Source organism: Petromyzon marinus, chromosome 2 (genome assembly GCF_048934315.1).
Source record: "Petromyzon marinus isolate PM22_M1 ecotype Great Lakes invasive population chromosome 2, UKy_Petmar_22M1.pri1.0, whole genome shotgun sequence".
NCBI lineage: Eukaryota > Metazoa > Chordata > Hyperoartia > Petromyzontiformes > Petromyzontidae > Petromyzon > Petromyzon marinus.
The window spans coordinates 14427228-14447098 of NC_133668.1; the positions used below are offsets into that span (position 1 = coordinate 14427228).

Below are 19871 nucleotides of genomic sequence, written 5' to 3' on the forward strand. Positions count from 1 at the left end.
TCCCACTCAAACGAGTGCAGGGGACAGGTCCATTGGTCGCTGTTTGGAAATTCCACATTCTCATAATAAGGACCAATCTCTCCATAGGACTAGCACAGCTGACTTCACAAATTATTGTACTTATTTGATCAATCCTAGATGAATGATGGGTGAATCACCTTCCAATGCACAGTGCTTCATTTCTCATGAATGATAACGAGAGGTATACGGGATGTGGTGCGCGGGTGCTGAAATAAATTCCGGATCGCTGACCCGCACAGACCCAGCTACAATTAAGCCTAACCCAATCATATATGGTCTCCTTAAAACATTCGGAAATGAGCCAAGGCTGAGGTCGGGCTGTTGTGTGGCCATTGAGGCTTTGAGACCCGCCATCTCCAAGGCAGCAGAAGTGAAGCATTGTACCAGCGGTGGTGACGTGCTTGACGATGGGGGGTCCCCGCTGGGTGCCGTGCAGTAGGATGATGATGGTGAGGGTGTACTCCGCGTGGGGGGACAGGTCCGGCAGGAGCATCAACCCGGAGTCAGAGCTCACGTACCGGGGGTCCTCACGTCCGTTGCTCGCCGCAAACATCACCTGCAGGGGACGTCGTTCAGTCACGAACACGAGCTCATCGCACAAAATGCTTCTGGTGTTTAGTTTGCTGTCCTTTCCCCACACCTCTGATTGGCACGGTTGGGTATGTACATTGTAAAATAATTTTAACATACATACTTACAAAGCCGAGCCACAGTTGGGAAAAGCCACCTCGTGTAAACCCAGCAATTAACGAAGATTAAATGTTAATCTGTTGATTGACAGGGCGCCGTGGTGGTAAGATGTTAACTGCCTCGCCTGGCATGCGGGTTGGCGTGGGTTTGAGTCCGACCCTGACGCCTGCTGTATGTTTGGAGTTTGCATGTCTCTCTCCCCGTGGTCATGTGGATTTTTCTCTGGGTTCTCTGTCCCCCCCCCCCCCACATTTAGAAACGCGTGCTAAGAGTATTTTGCTGCCAAAAATTTTCTCGTGATGAGTGAGCCCCTTCGTTGACCTATCATGTGGCCAGGTTGCTTTTGAAAAGGAGCTATATAGCTCAGTAGGCTTTATCTGGTAAAATAAATTAAAAAATAGTTAGTATTAGACTGGCGACACTGAGATTCAATTATATTTTAATGTCACATCAACGTTTTAAAAGTTGCTGAACCCCAGAGATGATCAGCATGGAAGGTTTAAAGGCGACCAACCCAACATCATTGCCCCTACGGCTTTTAAACTATCTGGCTACGGTGAGGTTGCATTTCGTAACATTTTGTGGTGTATGCAAATATACAGTGATGAGCTCCAATGTAATAATAATTTAGTGTCCTCTGTAAATTCATAGTGATAGATAATCCACCATAAACGCTGCCAAACTAAAAACAATAAACAGTACAGTTATATAGACACTACTGTACGTGTGTTTGGGTTATAAGTGCCTGAGTTTATTAACGAATCCACTCTGGCCACTGCTCGAGATTTAAACCTTTAAATTCTCCAATAATTCACCCGTTTTGTAAAAACAAAACAACGACACCCGAGAAGTCAGAGATGAGGGGCAAGACATTTCCACAGCAGCAGAATAAAATCAAAACCGCATGCACACGACGAATTGCATTTTCAATGTGAAATCACAACGCCACGCGGCCTTCTCTTTTTTTCCCCGTGAAACCTCACGCCAAGGAAAACACCAGCGCTGGAAATAGCAAATGCCTTGCAACGCTGGCAGTGACAAATACGCCGCTTCCCGTCTAAATCTCAAAACGAGCGCCATGTGCCGCGGCGCTCGGCGGACGCCCTCCGCCCTCCCAAGGTCTCGCCCTCGCGATCCCCAACGTCCACGTGGACGGCGCCGCTCCGCACTTGCACGGCAGCGAAGTGCAGCGAGAGCGGGGAGTGTGGTGAGCTTGCTGCCTTTTCATTTGCGGCGTCGCCACTAGCGCTGAAGCCTCTTTAAAAAAAAAAAGGTACAAAACAAAACCCCCCCGAGCTGTATCACGCGCAGAAAACTAATTTATTGAGAACAGCTTTTTGTGTTCAGTGTGTTGTCCTTCCCCCGCACCTCCGATTAGCACGGTTGGCTCCGTACCATGTGAAAAAAGTTCAACATACATACAATAATAATAATATCTCATCAATCCTGGGAGAGGGAAGGACTACGTGTAAAAAGACATTTTCTCGCGCAGCGTAATTATTAAGCAACTCAAAGACAATGGCACTTTGAATGCTCTGGCAAGACTTGAAGTTTTCTCAGGATGGCTACTCAATAAAGAGGACGATTCTGGGAACACTCGCGCAGGTGAAACCCTGCATGCAACGGTGGGAGCCTCGCACCAAGGGCAGCCACACAGAGCACTGACTTACAATTAGTGCCACGTGGCACAGAGCTGTGATCAATTATAATTACAGCAGAAATGTGAGGTGACGTTACAATTGCACTTACATTGTTTGCAATTCATTACGAATAACACAATTACAATTGTAACCGTCGCCAGCTCTAACGGACGGCGCTAGCTTCCCTATTGGTCCACCCGCCACGCAAGGCAAGCCGTGTTGTGACGTTGTTTTATCTGGCCAGGTGGTACTGTGGCAGATGCCCCAACTCACTGTAAGAGTAAAGATCCCAACAGGGAATCAATTCAGCCAACTATCCCCCCCCCCGCGGGTAAGTAACAGTGTGAGAAGTAAACATTGTGTCTGCTCTTGAGTGGCATGTCACTCCCATGGCAATGCGAATTTTCCACCACCGGTTCAGGACTTCCAAGTGGAGATGAGTGCTCATTTGGATGTGGAGATGCAGTTGTGGTTTGGATTTTTCTGTTCTTTGTACGCAATTGAGAGGCACATTCCATGCTACGAAAATAATGGCTAAAACGGTCAATGTGCGAGTCGTATTAATATCACGGGAAGCGGTTATAAACAAAACAAAACAAAAAAAATCAGAAAAAAGTGCACTGCATATGGTGTGAATTTAACTTGCCATTCTTGGCCACAGGGAACAGAAAAAAACCTCAGGCATGTATGCCGGCTTCTGCCAGCGGGAATCATGAGGAACTCAACCAATACCTTGATCTTGAGACCTTGAATTGGAGGCCAGGAGATTACAATCATCGTGTCCTTCATCTCAAACTTGAACAAATCTTCGTTCAGCGGACGTACTACGCAGACACACATTGCACAATGTTCCACGGGGTTAATATATTACAATTGTACTTTTATTTTCAAAATTTGACATTCAAAAAAAGGTTCCGTATGCCAATGACTTCTGTGTTGCATTCTTATTATGGTCGTTTTATTATTATTCGATTGCACAGATATGTATCCTACGAATTACTTTTCAGCCTGTTATTTATCCTAGGTCTCCATTGCAACGTAGACTTATTTCTCCAATGAGTTATCAATAATAGCTGAGGAAGGGCTGTAAGCCAAAACACGTGACTATTAGCCAGCAACGAAAATATGACTTTAAATTAAAAAAAAGATATTAGTTTACAATCCTTACTGAAGTATAATCATTTACATACTTCATTCCAATTCCAATTCAAGATTGCTTGTTATACCTATCCTATTACTGCATGTAATATAATTAAACTGGTTTACCGTGTGAAAACAAATATAGAGTCATATATTTTAAAGTAATACACGATCATCACTGCTGGACGATGGCCTACTGATGACGTCGCCATCTCTCACACTTCTGTGATGCAGCAACCTACATAGCATTTGCAAGCGAGCTAATTTCGTAGCTCCAACTCCGCAAGTGGATGTACCCGACTAATACATAACGATCTAGAATGAGTAAAAACTCAACGATGCGAGCTCACACCCGTGGCACGTTACGGCCAGCAGAGGGCAGCGCATAAAATCCCATCCTTGTACCGTACTATTCATTCTAACGTCTACGCTGCCCCCAAACCCCCGCAGCTCACACGGCGTGGGGAGGCCCTCACCCAGCAGTGGATTGACATGAGGACCACGCGTCGTGAACGCACGCACGGATGTGCCACGGGCAAGCGGCGTTGCGTGGTGCCGCGTTGTGGGAGCGGTACGCTCTTTACGCATGCTCACGTGGTACGCGCTTTACGCATGCTCACGTGGTACGCTCTTTACGCATGCTCACGTGGTAGGCTCATTACGCATGCACACGTGGTCGGCTCTTTACGCATGCTCACGTGGTAGGCTCTTTACGCATGCTCACGTGGTAGGCTCTTTACGCATGCTCACGTGGTCGGCTCTTTACGCATGCACACGTGGTCGGCTCTTTACGCATGCTCACGTGGTAGGCTCTTTACGCATGCACACGTGGTACACGCTTTACGCATGCTCACGTGGTAGGCTCTTTACGCATGCTCACGTGGTCGGCTCTTTACGCATGCACACGTGGTCGGCTCTTTACGCATGCTCACGTGGTAGGCTCTTTACGCATGCACACGTGGTACACGCTTTACACATGCTCACGTGGTACGCGCTTTACGCATGCTCACGTGGTCGGCTCTTTACGCATGCACACGTGGTCGGCTCTTTACGCATGCTCACGTGGTACGCGCTTTACGCATGCTCACGTGGTGCGCTCTTTACACATGCTCACGTGGTACGCTCTTTACGCATGCTCACGTGGTAGGCTCTTTACGCATGCACACGTGGTCGGCTCTTTACGCATGCTCACGTGGTAGGCTCTTTACGCATGCTCACGTGGTACACGCTTTACGCATGCTCACGTGGTACGCGCTTTACGCATGCTCACGTGGTACGTGCTTTACGCATGCTCACGTGGTACGCTCTTTACGCATGCTCACGTGGTACGCTGTTTAAGCGTGCTCACACGGAACGCTCTTACGCGTGCTTGCGCGTCCCGTGAGCGCGCTGCTCTGCTCGGCCCCGTGCACAGCGTAAACGCTGATGATGTAGTTTCGGCCCGGCGCGAGCTCCTCCAGCATAAGCGACGTCTGATCCCGGGGGAGAACTTCCTCCCGGCTTGCTTCCCGGCGATCTGCCGAGTCATCAACCGACGATCGCACAGTAACCAACGGCTCTGAAGTTGACATTCCAGCCGTTTTCACTGAATATCAATAATTTTCTCGTGATCATACTAAAAGCCAACTTAAAATGTTAATGTCAACTTTCAAGTTTTGAATACATCACGAAGTGCAAATTTCAACTCTGACTCAATCAATTATTCTGCTCTCTATTGCTTTCTCTCTCTCTAACTACTCTATAGAACTGTTTCGGTGTTCGTGACAAATCTGCTCAGGATATTTTTATTTTCTGCTTGCATACAACTGGCAACACAGCTGCTTAGTTTCTGGTTTGACACCATCACCAATCTGGCCAACGTGGCACTGCACTCAACCACCATAAGGCTAATCTCAGTCAGGGATCGACTCTATCACAAGCATTGCTTTTATTCATTGTCCAGCTCTGCGCTGGCCACTAACACAGCTCTAGCGGCGAGAGGGAGGGAGGGAGGGAGAGAGGGAGGGAGGGAGGGATCGCACCATCGAGGTCGTCCGTGGAGCCATCCCAGATCGCCGTAGCGCTCGGGTCCTCCTCAGTGGCGCAGCGCACGCGGTACCCGGACACCGCCGCCTCGGCTGGAGGCAGCCATTGCAGGTTCAGCGACGAGTCGCTCACCGTCACGATCTGCAGCTCGCGCGGGGGGTCCGGGGCTGAGGGGGACAATGCTACGATGGTCACCGCCGCCAATGACCGCCCAAACAAGGGGACTCAACGATGTGGGGGGGCGGGGGGGGGTCGCGAGCTGGCGCCAGCGCGCTTCTCACCAGTCCTGTGCGTCCCCATGAGGGCGACGCTCTCATGCTCCCCCACGATGGTGTGGACGGCCACCTCGTACTCCGTCCCCGGCCGCAGCTCTAAACACAACGTGCACGCGCGCGGGAAGCACAGAAGCTGTGTTGTTTCCTGCGTCTCACCGACATGTCAGATTTGTGCATCTGCCCGCGTGCGAGGGGCGAACATATCTGAACCAATTCTGGACCTCCCTTAGATCGATTTAGCCTTAAATAAAAGTAGGTGGTGCAGTGTGTCAACGTCAGCACTTGGGGGGGGGGGTCAAAGATGGTCAGGCGCCGTCCTGGACACACTCGTGTGTTGGTGCTGGTCTTCATAGGATTTCATTAATGGCACTTGCCTCAACAGTCTATGTGCCGATAGGAAGGGATTTTACGTCTGTTCATGCATAGGGATGATGGGGTGGCTGTGCAGAGCTTGAGTAAAATGCCCCCGTACGTGTGCTGTTTATTCCAAGAGGCACTCCGCTTTCCACTGCATGAATCGTTTAACAAACTGAACCATATGTTAAGATGAAAAAGGGTCTCGAGACCCAGTGGGGCTCTCCAGCGTAAAACAAAGCACTTGATTATAATTATTACAAAACAAGTCATGGCAGTAGTGGAGCGTGGCTGGCTTGGGCCCTGGTGTAAGGAATTAAATTAGGTCCACTGTCCAACTGCGCTCCCCCTTTCTAGCCCATGCGTTGGCCCCGCACGCTTGACAGCTACGTCACCTATACGCAATCGCTGCTACGTGAGGCGAATACATTAGGACATTGGACCCATGTATCCCTGTGAAAAACAAGATCCCAGAATCTCAGGAATAATCAATCCCTGCATCCCGGCGCGCGTGTCGGCGGTGCCGTTCTCCCTGCCTGTGAGCGTCGTTTCAGTCCCGCTCCCTTGCCCGGGCACGCGCGTCTCCTCAGGTTGCTCCCACCCGTCCACCTGGGCCGACACGACGCGGTAGAAGGAGGGCGGTTGCGGCAGCGCGGGTGCCAGCCAAGAGACACGCATCGTGTCGGGCCCCACGGGCCCAAAGCGCAGGCCGGAAGGTGGAGGAACGACTACCGCAGGAGGTGACAACAGGAGGTGATTTAGCACCGCAGTAGTGGCGCGGCTGCAGCAGCAACAGTGGCGACGCGCTGTAGCACTCATGTTACCGACGGCACAACAAATCAATACTCTCGAATAGCTGCTCGACTCACACACACAAAGCTGTGTTTCATTGTACCACATTCGCTTGGCACAATGTACAGACTTTATAAATTAGAGTCAAATCCGCCAGCTGCCTTTACTCAAAATGTTAAAATAAAATGTCAACCACGTCCCCCTGCTCAAGCAAACATTGGGCAGTGCTTGTTTCCGTTGGAAGTGCTGCGCATTTGCTGTAAGATCTGTCTTTCCACACAGCTCAACTACTGCAAAATTTTCACCCAACTTCTAAATGAACCAATTTTTAAGGGATCCCACAATTGCCAGCCCTGATGCTCCACCAACAAAGCAGACATGATGGGGACCATTTTAGACTGCAGATGGGTCATAAATCTGCTTGCTATGCTGCTTCCTAACGTATGTTATCTAACCCGTGTGTGATTTAAGCGTTTGGCAAAGTCCGCACTCCTCCTCGGCGCTGTGCATGTGCCGGGCCCCGGCCCTCCCCCCCCGCACCGGGCGTGGCGACGGTGGAGACGGGGTCACTGCGGTGTCGCCCGTGCACTGTGGACACCGAAACGCGGTGAGGCACGCCGGGCTGCAGGCCAGAGCACGATGCCTTGCTCTGTCCCGGCGCCACCACCACCTCCACGCCGCCACCATGGCCACCAGCCACCTCCATCGGAGCGTCGCGCCGGATCACGATCGTCGCCTCCTCCTGCTGCTCCGGGCTTAGCCAGGGCTCCGGCTCCGTGGGGACGCAGGTCACCCAGAAGCCAGGCTCTTCTACGGGTAAAACAAAGACAAATATCCCCCGTATAGCCTAAACAGACTGTTGGGGCAAGCGCTGTTAGCGAGCACTTATGGAGGCCGCCACGGCACACAAAGGGGTTGGTGGCCAGCACAACGCCCGACCGCCTTTGTCTCCCTATTGGCGATGTTTACATACCGCACCAGGTACTCATTTGAGGCTGCGTCGATCTAGGGGAGGCCCAGGACCGGTTCAGATAATGTTGGTGGCCATGAGCCGGAATCAAACTTGGGATGCCGGGTTGGTAGCATAGTGCGATGACCACTATACTACCGCTCCACACATACGAGCACACACACACACAAAGTTAGTGGTTTCGTCTGTACTCCTGATGCACATGTATAGAGGTGGCATCATTGTAGTGGTAAAGTAGCAAGTGACATTCCATATTACATACACCCTAACACCGCATGTGATTAATGTCCAGGATCCAACCTATAACAGGCAGGGTTCACAGATAGAGTAGGGATTATCACGTGCATCAGACTCCCAAGCTATTGTGTTAAGAAAATGGCAGTACAGCAATCCGTGCGACTCTTCTGCATGAATAGGATCTCTGAGTACCGTGAATTCCATCCATATACAAAACACTCAATAAGGAATTGGCCAAACATCCCAAAGAGCTCTGTTGTTATTGTAACAGTTGTGTGCATTAGTGTCTCTATGTTTGAAACAATTTCGGTTTGTAAACGAGGTGCGGCGGAGTGACCTGGCATTTCAGGGGCGATCCAGGAGATGCGCAGTTCGCCCGTGTCTCCACGCGGCTCCACCTCGATACCCCGCGGAGGCGGCACCGCTGCCGCCGACACAAGAGGAGAGAGTGGTGCTGCTCACGCCGGGCTCAGAGACCGGGGAGGAGGTTTTTGTGAACAAATCTGAGAACGCTGAGCGAGCGCTCAAACGCGGAGTGTGGGATTTCTCGCTGGGTGTTGGAATACAGAGATTAATCGACGTGGTGATGATATTGTGGAAGAAATAAAATCCACTTTCCTTACATTATTTTCTAAGCCAGCTGTATATAATGTTGAATGTTAGCCCATTGTGGATATAAGGCTTCCCCCGCCCCACCCAGTACTCATTGCATATGTGTAGTGGAGTAACGCGCATGGGGTTTTGCAAACAGTGTGCAGGCACGAATGAAATAAGAACACTACATATTTTTCGATTTAAAGCTTTCGTGACTGCAAGGATTCATCTTCTTTGGTTCTTTCGGTAAAGTCACGTATAATAATATAATAATATTATTTTATTCTCATTCTACGTGACTTTACCGAAAGAACCAAAGAAGATGAACACTACATATGTGTAGCCAATCTACTGCTGAATAAACAAAATTTAACCGTGTCAATTATCTCTACAGACTCGTGAAAAAGAGTCTGAAGAGACTCGGCCAAGTGGCGTTTTTGCCATGTAAATAAACAAATAACACTGTAACAATGAAACGAATATGCATGATAAGCACGCAATGATGGCGGCGGCGAGTATCAGTGGAACGGCAGTGTAACTAGAACCGGCCGTACAGGTGGTGACGAGTTTGACGATTGGGGGTCCCCGCTGGACGCCATGGAGCAGGATGATGATTGTGAGCGTGTACTCCGTGCTGGGAGTCAGGTCCGGCAGCAGCAGCTCCCCCGAATCGGCGCTCAGCTCGCGAGGGTCCGCACCCCCCTCACTGAGCACCAGCAGCACCCTGACCACGAGGCCAGGCACGCTCGCCCATGAGATAGTAATGGTCGTCTCCGTCACGTCTACCTTGAAATCCGGCGTCACGAATGGTTCCACTGCGGAACATACGGAAAAGTCAGAAATGTAATTGCTGTACTATCTCCGACAGGCACCTTATTGCCCAGCAACCCTACCACTAAGCTGCTTTATTCCATATGTAGTGAGTCCAACTGAGTCGCAGACATTCTTCAGAGGCAACACATTTATTGTAACACATATACAAGAGGTAACTGCCCCGTTACCAGATACAGCCTGGGGTGGTGACCGCCCAGATAACTACACTATACATAGGAGTTACAGCTACGAAGGGTCGGATCCTCACTCGGGTCCCCGGCCACGTGTTGGTGCCTTTTCAGACGTAGGACGTAGAGCTTCCAGCTTATAGAACGAAGCGACCCCGGTCCCACTCAGGGACCCACCTTATATCCTCCCGGGTCGGGGCCGGCTCCGCCCTCGGCCCCGCCCACCTTCACGAGTGTTCTAGCTCCCTCTCGAGAGCTCTCCCTGGACACGTGATTACCCCCTAGCCCCCCCACTTGGGGCCTTCTCTGTGGACACTCCAGATCACGTGTCTACGGGGTCAACCAGAGTGCCATGGCCCAGGGAAACCCGGTCCCTGGGCTGACACTCTCCCACTCCCCCTTGTGGGAGCCCGCACTACACGCTATGCGCAGTGCCCGCGCTATCCCAGCGCTCCCCAAGCCCCGCTAGGGCTGGTACTACACCCACCTACGCGGTGTACGCGATGACGGTGCATTGCACGCCGTGCAATGCTAAAGCCGGCCTCACACAGCAACCCACACGGTGCTGTCCGTGACGTAAGTACATCGCACGCCACGGCCCTCCCGGGCCGGCACCATACATACACACAATTTCCCTTTTATATATAAAAGGGAAATTTGTGAATATGTATGTCTGTTCGAAATGTTTAGCATACTTACCAACATGGGGGGGGGGGGGGGGGCGCAATAATGGATATATTTTGCACGGCAAGTGAGCGGTGACGTCACATCTGTGATGTCACCCGCATGTGGCAGCGTCACGCAGTGTGCCTGCTGACGTCACGCATCCCCCCCCCACCCTTCGCGTAGGCCGTGTATTAGTCCCAGACAACAATCCAAGTCTCGGGCAAAGCTGGATAGAAAAGCTAGTCCCATAAAAAAATACCCTGGATCTGTGGATAAAAGGATTTGGGTTTGAGACCAATCCCGGATAACAGGAGTTTGAGAGACTCACGCGTGTCGACGGAGAGGGAGGCCGGTGGCCCGTGCTCCTGGCCCCGCACGGCCGTCACCGTGATGACGTAGCGCTGCCCTGGCTGCAGGCCCTCGAGCCGGTGGCTGCTGGTGCCTGCGGGCAGCTCCTCCTCCTCCCGGTGCCCGGCGGCGGCGCCCTCGTCCTCCTCGCCTCCCGCCGCCGGGAGGCAGCGTACGCGGTACCCCGAGATGGGGCCTCCGGGCGGGGGCAGCCACTCGGCCCTGAGCGCCGTCTCCTCCACGTCGGTCACGCGCAGCTCGCGCGGCGCCGTAAGACGTCCTGCATGCGCGGAGCCGTCTCACTTTACCGGAGCGTTTTCCAGCGCTGCTTAGCAAGGTAACACCTCTGGTTAGTTCGGTTGGCTATGTACGGTGCGAAAGAAGTTCAATGTACGTATGTAACACTGCGGTCAGAGCCAGCGGCGGCACTTCGTTGAGATCATTTTGGAAGGGGGGAAATTTTTTTTTTGGAATCAAAATGTATTGCATGTAAATTAAGTTAATTGTAGAAAATGAAATGCATCTAAAATGTAAACGTGCATCAATAATTTGGTTTCTTTTTGGAATTTAGAAAAATCTCTAAAATTGTCCGTGACAAGCAGCAGTCATCTACAAATTGCGGAGGGCCTGGGAAATAACATCTTTTGCTCCCCTGGGTGAGCCTCTGGTCAGAGCACTCAAATGTAATAAGGGAGGTCGACTTGGCCCATCAGCTCTTCAGTTCAATAAAAATCAGTACCACTTTGCGGGAATTCATGGTGCTTATTTTAAGTGGAGTCTGGCCCCTGCCACAGTAATGTGTAATGTCCATCGAAAGCTCAGACAATCACCATACAATACTCATTTACACATGGAGACAATAACTCTCTGTTATCTAAGAGTGAAATGAGTAATGTTTATACACTAAAATTGCTTAACTGCATAGCAAACAGAGGATCGTTTGAGCAATGGCACTATTATAAATATTACGGATGAATTCGTGCCGTTCCTCACGGGAAAAAAATCATTAAAACAAATGACACGCAAATACTCTACAGTTGACAGCGTACCACGCACGCGGTACACACGCTGCACACTGCGTGCTGTGCCAGCATCACTGACGACGGTTGCTCATGACCACTTGACGCTGACACACATGGTCACTTTCTAGCGGAGCAGTGACCTGTGCAGCGCGACGTCCCGTGGAGTTACTCCGTTAAATCACGGCAATCGCGCTACGTTCTATGACCCGTGCCGCGGTTAACGCACACCAACGCCTAAGGACGTAACCTGGTCCCGGAGTCGGCTGCGTGTACGTTACACCTACCCCGCGCTGTCAAATTTACGTTTTGTTGTTTCACATGTGCGCATATGCGTGGCGTCAGCACCGATGTAAAGGCCAAAGTTTTGTATAAACATGCGCGTAGCATTACGCCCGTCGCAAGCGTGCATCGGCCGGAGTCGTTTCACAAATATGTATTCCATACGTTTTGTTCTCCTTACGATTTCCATGCTTGTTTTCAAGTCGGCTCGAAGTGTTCCGTGGAATTGTGGATCCAGAAAAAAAACATCACGACTAGTGACTCATGCAGCCAGCTATGGCTCTAGGTTTTGGTGTTACATGTTGTTTATGAAAATTCGGTCAGAGTTCCTATGATCACTGCTACATTGCTTTTATGGCTTTATTTTGGTGATGTCGAAAAGTTTTTTGGTTTGGCCATGTTTGTTTGTTGTATTACGGAGTTAGACTGATGGCCTTAATCTAAGTTGTCTTGTGGTTGTTGTTGTTGTTGTTTTTGTTTGACTTGCATCCCACTGGGATTTTTCCACACAGCGTTGGTGTACGGTGCTTTTTCAGGAATATTTTGCTTGACACTGGGCCAGCAGCAGACTGTTTGACGTAAATATTCAAGGTCACAAAGTCTACAAGAAATATACCACGCTATTAAATGTTGGTCAGAGATGTCTATTAAGACCTCTGTGTGCAGCAGTTTGCTTGTGCGCAGCTTTAATGTACGTCTGATCTGAACACTGGTATTAATTAGAAGCGCACGTGGCATCTTAATGATCCATGCCCTCTCAATCAGTGGTTGGGAATCGGACTCCGTACCACTTTGGGCGACCACTTATTTTGGAATGGTACAGTTTCTCTGGAAAACCACACATATCTGGTAGAGTTTATGTTGAGGATTCAAGCCATAAGATGCCTTTCAAGATTCGCTCAATTTTCTGCCAGAGGACACGTGCTTACATTAGCATGCACGCATACACCATTACACGGACAGCTCATGTGTGCGTGTTTGCAAAGTAATCTTAGTAAGCACATAAGTAGGAGATCGTTTCTAAATTTGTGATTTTATATATTGAAATTGCTACACGACAGCTTATTCTAGTAAATGATATCGCAATGCTTGGCATGTTTTTTTGCACAGGGTAGACTTTCATTAATTAATTAAAGGTCGTGATCTAAGCGTGGTTTCTTCCACTCCAGCGCTAATTCCTTTGTCAAGGGGTACCTCTGCGGATGTGTATACTTTAACGTAGCTATTTCAATGAGCCATTTCAATGCTAAATTATATGCTAATTCCTTTGTCAAGGCGCGTGGTCTTTTTCTTCTCACACAGCTTAAAGGTCGTGATCTAAGCGTGGCGACTTCCACTCCAGTGCTGTCCTCCAGACAGTCTCGTCCCTTCACCTGATGAAGGCCGCTTGTGTTGTGGCCGAAACGTCGTGATTTTTTGTTATTTTATTTTCACCTACGTGACTTTACCCAATAGAACCAAAGAGTATGGATCCTAGCAGTCACGAAAGCTTTAAATCTAGAAATCTACGTGACTTTACCGAAAGAACCAAAGAGTTATTCCTGCAGTCACGAAAGCTTCGAATCTAGTTTGTACCAGGCAGCTTGAGGAATCGAGCTGCGAGCCATTAGCTGGTTCACCTTGCAAGAGGTGTTGCACCAGGTTGTCAAAAATGTACAACTGCAAGCAGTCGTTATAGATTGCTTATATTTCTTACTCATATGTCAGGTATTTCATATTTGTATGTCACACCGTGGTGTCTGCTGAGCAATCTGCCTGGGAAAAGTCGTCTACAGCTGCAGAGGAAGTCATAGTTTACATTATGCAAATCACAAAATTATTTTTCGCTACATCATAAATTACATCGTAACATCCACCCATTGTCATCAATGACATTTTGTAAGTTTCTGACATTGTTGTTAATATCCTGGCCCTATAATGTATTACATTGTTTTCACCATTGTTTATTCTTGTTATCTATGCTGTATCCATTTTGTGGCCCATATCTCAATGGAAAAGTTACTTTTAGTCTCACTGGGCTTTTGCCCTGTTGAAACAAAGTGTTCATCGTGAAGGCTACTGACACAAATGGTAACCGCGTGCGTCGCTGTGAGCGTGAGTCACCGTGGGTCGAGGCCTGCAGGCTGCTGGGCCGGCTCTGCGCATCGCCACTCACGGCGTACAGCCTCACGGTGTAGGCTTCGGCTGACACGAGCTCCAGCAGCATCACGGACGTCGCGCCCGGGTGCAGCATCATTTCCTTGGGTGCCCGCCCCGTGTCGGGCAGCAGCACAACGCGGTACGCTGCACCAGCCAGTCGCCACCACCGCCATTACCATGCACACGGGTGGGAGATGCATGAATCAGTGGCCTGTGCAATGTAAACCATCTATATATATACTCCTAATCCCACTGTTCGAGTCCAGAGCTCAGAATCTTGTCATGCCATCCACATATGGCTTGTGTAAACGACGTGGCTCGGTGTTGCTGGACAATTTGCTCTATCGGCCTTTGGGCCTGTGCTCAACCAATTTTATTTAAACCAACCTGTTGCGTTGTATTGTTGCAGCTACCGAGTGTGCAGGCAGTGCAACTGCACCCAAGCTCACATGTTGAAGGCGGGGACAAATCCTGGCCCTGGGGGGCCCCGCATTTCATCCCTTGCACCAGGACCCATGCCAACCGCAATACACGACTGCCCATGTTTGTGACCACAATGCGCGTAAACTCACGGCTCTAAATCCTCACGGGACAAGTGTTTATTCCTCTCTCGTGATCACTCACCTCCAACCTCACCACCACTCACCCATTGAAAATCGCTCTGTCATGCAGTGTCTTAAGATAGCTGTGTTTATCCGCAATGGAAAGACGATTTGGACTGTACAGTCATACCTCGGTATACGACCGCTTTGGAATATGTCGAATTTGGTACACGTCGTGTTTTGACGAGAAAAAATGTCTTGGGATACGGCGTCTTGCTTGGGATACGACGCCTCGCTTGCTAGAACTTGTCTGGGTCGGGATGAGTCACCGCGTACCCGCGTATACCCCGTTCACGACTGAAACAAAGCGCCGCTCCTCAGTCTGCCTGTAGATCTCGTTCAGTGCACAACCCTTGCTGTAACTCTCTGTGAATTTTCATGTGTTTTTTGTCATTTATGTATGCATTTTAGTAATAAGTAGTGTCCAAATTCTGTTATACAACCCCATTAATGTATAATATGCCATATAAAATATCATTTCTTATACTCTGGAACTGATTATTTCCCTTCCCTTTATTTCTCATGGGAAAAATTTGTTTGGTATATACGTCATTTTCGGTATAAGTCCTCCTACCCTCTGGAACGAATTAACGACGTATACCGAGGTACCACTGTATTTGTATTTCACGACAGGCCTTTCGAACTCGGCGTGTGTGCACGCCATGTGAGCACGCTGTGTGACCATGGTGCATGCACGCGGTGGAACGTTTGCAAGTTGACAGGGCACCTGTAAGCTGCTCATCCGTCCTGTCCCACCCAATCGTGATGGAAGACTCAGTCATGTCCACAACCTTCAGGCCCTCAGGCGGCTCAGGAGCTGGATATTAAATAGATTATATGGAAGTAACATGTAAACAAATACCATAGAAACATAAACTACTGCAAAAGTACCATGACATTCCTGACCTGGCAGAGCATTTATATTACATGGCACTGGAGGTGGAACTGATAGAGGATGGCGAATTATCATGTTAAATCCAACTTGAAAGACCACAAATTTGGCAGAAGATAGCTGTGTGGCAAGTAGGTATTTTCCTTATTTTACGGATTGTTTCGCCTCATTCTCTCATGTAAATCTGCTTTCTCCTTCAATAATGAATCATGACTCATCCGACCATCCCGTGTAATACCCTGGACAGGTATGGACAGGTACAAGAAATCATCATCATGACGACAATTAGTGTTGTGGCCGCACCATGGCCAGGGAGGCGAGGAGCCTCCAGGGTACGCACGTGGTGTGGCCGATGTGCTGAACTGGAAGCGCGTGACGTCGCGGTGCCCGTCGGGCCGGAGGGTGAACAGCTGTCCCTCGTACGTGATGCCCGGGTCGAGTCCCGTCACCACGTACCCATCCTCCTTCACCCCCAGGTCCACCTCCCGCCAGCGAGCCTCGCTGTCCTTCTGCAGAACGACGCACGGGCAAACACAGCCGGGCATTCGCAACGCGTCGCTCGTGACCTGTATGTGTGCAAAAGTGATTTATGGCACAAATCTTTTGGTGACAATTTCGGAATACTCTACTGAGTAAGTCCAGACATATCTCGCTCTGTAATTGGCTGAAATGATGACACGTGGATGTGGCCATGTCTGCACAGAGCTATTGTCAATTACCAAGATCTGCAAATGTTTATGGTGAGTGTCACAAAAATACTTCTGACTGAACAAATAAACTGTCATCTTGTTCAGGTAGGACATGCATTGTTGTTATTTTAAAGAGTCTTGGGCCCAACCAGGCATGGGTTTCACTATTGGAGGTGTTGGTTTTTTGCTGTTAGGCGATACAGACGCTAAAGAATGCAAAAGATCAAAAACTTTCATGATGGGCATCAACCCTCAGTTATGAGGATGACACTGGATACAAGTATCGATGTGGACAAGGAGAGAGTGGTGTTTAGCGGGAGGGAACTCTGAACTTTCACAAATGGGATCGAGTCGTTCTTTATAAAAAAAAAAATACAGGCAACGTTTTGGAAAGTTTACATGGAGAAGGCCATGCGTAGGTCCTTGACACTCACAGCCCTCCACTTGAGGTTGTAGCCGCTGGCCGCGCTGCTGCTGGGGTTGATCCAGCGCACGGGGTGCGAGTGTCGGTTGGTGGGACTCTCGCTGATCATCACCTGCACCGGCTGCACCGAGGCTGCGCACGGAAAAGGTGGAGTGCGTTATGCACAAACCAGGCGCACGGAATCTCAGCGTCTCCACGCACAAAATGGTTGTCACAGATGAACCACAATAACTTGCTGATCTCGTCAATGAGCATAAACCATCACACGAACTCTGTTCATCCTCACAGCAGCTTTTGGCAAGCCGTTGAACAAAGACGGTCACTGCATTGCATTCTTTCAGATGCGCTTCTGCGGCCTTCTTGAATGCTCTTCCTTCCGATATTAAGAAGCTACTGGATCTATTCACTTTTAAAGCTAGACTTAAAACTAACTTATTTGGAACTGCTTTTTGTGTTGAGTTTGTTGTCCTTCCCCCACACCCCTGATTAGCACGGTCGGCTACGTACCGTGTGAAATAATTTCAACATCAACATACATACAACGCTGCGCTCAGCGGAGACGAGCAAGCAGGCACTTTATCTCGAGAACATTCCCTCACTGATTTTACAACGGAGGTGTTTATACTATCGACGTGCTATCCTACAACTCTGGGGTTCACTGGTTTAATCCCCTCCGTTGGCCCTTTGATATAAGCAATGTGTTTTGGATTGATTTTGCATCTGTTCACTTGGGCCGTTAAACAACTTTCAGCCACATTGTAAGCTAAGTGTGTGCAGTTTTACGAAACTGCCCTTGACGAGACGATGGACTTGATTAAAATGAGGCAATTGGCCCTTTGCTCAAAGAGTTTACTGCTTTCTACGAAAAATGCACTTCCACATTTCCAAACAAACAACTCTTACTCCTTGCGTGAACGAGGTTGCGACGTCGGCAGTGGCATTTTCCACAAAAGGCCGAGCATCTCTGAACCTCGGACAGTTTAACGTGCGTGCGTGCGCATCGTAATGAGGCCGCAAGTCAGAGAGTTAATGTCGCAGCATAACGCGAGACTGCCTTCTGGCGCATCTACAGATCGCGCGGCCAAAATTTATCCTCCCTCCTGCATCTGCTCTGTCTTTCTGGCCGCCCCCCGGGAGTTACATCTAGCATCGACATGAAACACACTGGTGGTTAATATACAGAGAATACTTCATTGTCAAATACCACCCGTTCTCAAAAGTAATTATTAAATAAATATGAGCACAAAGCTCCACTACCCCTCGACAAAAGTGCAACTATTTGCGTGCGCAGTTAAACAGCGCTACTTCTTCGAACAAAGTACAGTAATGTTTTCAAAGCCAAAATAGAGTTATGTTGAGGCGAGAGGAAACCATTACTCTTGTGATTTGAATCCCTTTTTGGCATAACAATCACTGATATTTATAGCGTGGTCTCAAAACAGGTGCTGTTGATTTGCACTGCCAAATTTCCAGTGTGTGCAACACAGTGTCCTTATTTACAGGACACTTTCTGCCACCAATAAACTCTGGCCCAGTGCTGTGAGCAGGTCGGTTTCACGATCGTCAAATGGCGGACGGTGTCGTGAACGACGCTCCGTACCTGTAAGGGTTCATTATCACCCACACCGTTCTACTGAGGAGATCTCGTGCATCATTTATAAAGGGAACATGAGATCTTAGCGGTGCAATTGAGGAGTGCGTGTTAATTAAGACTGTGAGAGCCACAATGGCGATGCCTGTGACTGTTGTGCGCATGCAGTGCATCTGAATGTAACCGTTTGAGTGTTGAGCTACATTTTCAGCAAACTGGATTCGGTCTCGGGTCACGCACGCTTCCAGTGACAACTGGCATTGAACCTGGTTTGGGATTCCCCTTAGCCAACACTGCCTGAAAATAAATATCTATTGTGTACAAGTTCTAAATCAGCACTAAGGAGATAAAAGTGGACGGGCGGGCGTGGGTGTCACTGATCCCATTGCTGCAACATCTACCCGTGCTGGCCTTACTAGGTGCTCGCTGATAGGACGTGCACCTCCAAACTTTCAGGCTAACCAGAGGATCCGTGTGTGCGTGCGACGCCATCGGGGATGAGAATCATTGGTGTGTGGAACTCACGATCCGCGACGATATAAATCGAATCCATGCGGCGTCTAAATGCGACCGCATGCCAGGACGCTCACCCTCGGGAGGAGTCGTGCGTTTACAGTTCCACTCGCCGATGCCGTTGCCATAGCAGTGGCAGCGAAACTCCAGCCCATCCACAACCTTGGCCCAGGTGTCCCCGACCTGGTGGTAGTCCCGCGAGTCCGAGTCCTGGCACTGGTCTGCACACACACGTAAAGTACATATTTATAAAATACGTCCAGTTTGCAAAGTGAGTGCTCGAAACAACAACTGCTGTGTGCATGAATCATAATGAAAGCTATTTCCACCAATTGTCAGCGGTAAAATATCAAACTTTGTAATAAAGAAAAAAAAAACACTGCAGCTGTTCTGGACATATTTCTACCAAATGTGAGCAGAAAATGCTTTAATGGCAATACATGAAATAGTTCCACTGCGTTTTGGAAGAAGTGCCTTACCTATAAACATTACTTATTAGAACACGGTCGACATCAATAACGCAATACAATCTAGCATGAAAAGAGACATTGACTTTGGGACAATTATCATGGCTCCACACTATAAGCTATTTGTCTAGACTCTAGAGAGAAACGCACATCCTGCTCGGCCGGCCCACGCTCTCACCCCGCGGACGCGACGCTCAAACACAAAACCACACGGAGTGCCGCGTATCCCGCCAGGGGCTGCATGTGCCACGTACCCAGGCCGTCGCACGTCCACATGCCGCGCTCGCGCCCGTGGCACGTGCAGTTCATGAGGTGGCCCTCCTCATGCCGCTTGAAGAAGCTCTTACCACTCTCGTGCAGGACCCCGTCCACGGAGCACTGGCCTGGGGGAGGCACGCACGCCGTGCAACGCCTGAACCCTCCTTGCGAGTCAAACCGCGTCCGTCATCTGCGATGATCGGACGCACAGTTTATTTTCACTCTCCATTTTAAAAAAAAAA

At 49.4% G+C, this 19871-nt stretch overlaps 1 protein-coding gene and 2 long non-coding RNA genes across 4 annotated transcripts in view; 2 read left to right on the forward strand and 1 right to left on the reverse strand.

The window, feature by feature from the left end:
• The window catches only part of LOC116946857 (fibronectin-like), a 78243-nt gene that overhangs the window by 44740 nt on the left and 13632 nt on the right, over window positions 1–19871 (reverse strand). For both annotated transcript variants that reach the window (XM_032962077.2, XM_032962085.2), the window contains exons 9-24: window positions 19626–19754; window positions 18982–19125; window positions 16811–16932; window positions 16028–16196; window positions 15523–15612; window positions 14158–14337; window positions 10734–11033; window positions 9293–9553; window positions 8482–8568; window positions 7478–7747; window positions 6682–6873; window positions 5798–5887; window positions 5513–5683; window positions 4855–5007; window positions 3084–3175; window positions 406–577 (exon numbers count right to left, since the gene is read on the reverse strand). In XM_032962077.2, the coding sequence (XP_032817968.2) occupies window positions 406–577; window positions 3084–3175; window positions 4855–5007; window positions 5513–5683; window positions 5798–5887; window positions 6682–6873; window positions 7478–7747; window positions 8482–8568; window positions 9293–9553; window positions 10734–11033; window positions 14158–14337; window positions 15523–15612; window positions 16028–16196; window positions 16811–16932; window positions 18982–19125; window positions 19626–19754 (2622 nt within the window). The remainder of the gene's footprint in view (window positions 1–405; window positions 578–3083; window positions 3176–4854; window positions 5008–5512; window positions 5684–5797; window positions 5888–6681; window positions 6874–7477; window positions 7748–8481; window positions 8569–9292; window positions 9554–10733; window positions 11034–14157; window positions 14338–15522; window positions 15613–16027; window positions 16197–16810; window positions 16933–18981; window positions 19126–19625; window positions 19755–19871) is intronic.
• Window positions 6780–8766, forward strand: LOC142929289 (uncharacterized). The gene is made up of 2 exons (XR_012945516.1): window positions 6780–6898; window positions 7409–8766. It is a non-coding gene; the product is annotated as an uncharacterized LOC142929289 (long non-coding RNA).
• On the forward strand, window positions 14192–16487 carry LOC142929287 (uncharacterized). Its single transcript, XR_012945514.1, has 2 exons — window positions 14192–14332; window positions 14603–16487. It is a non-coding gene; the product is annotated as an uncharacterized LOC142929287 (long non-coding RNA).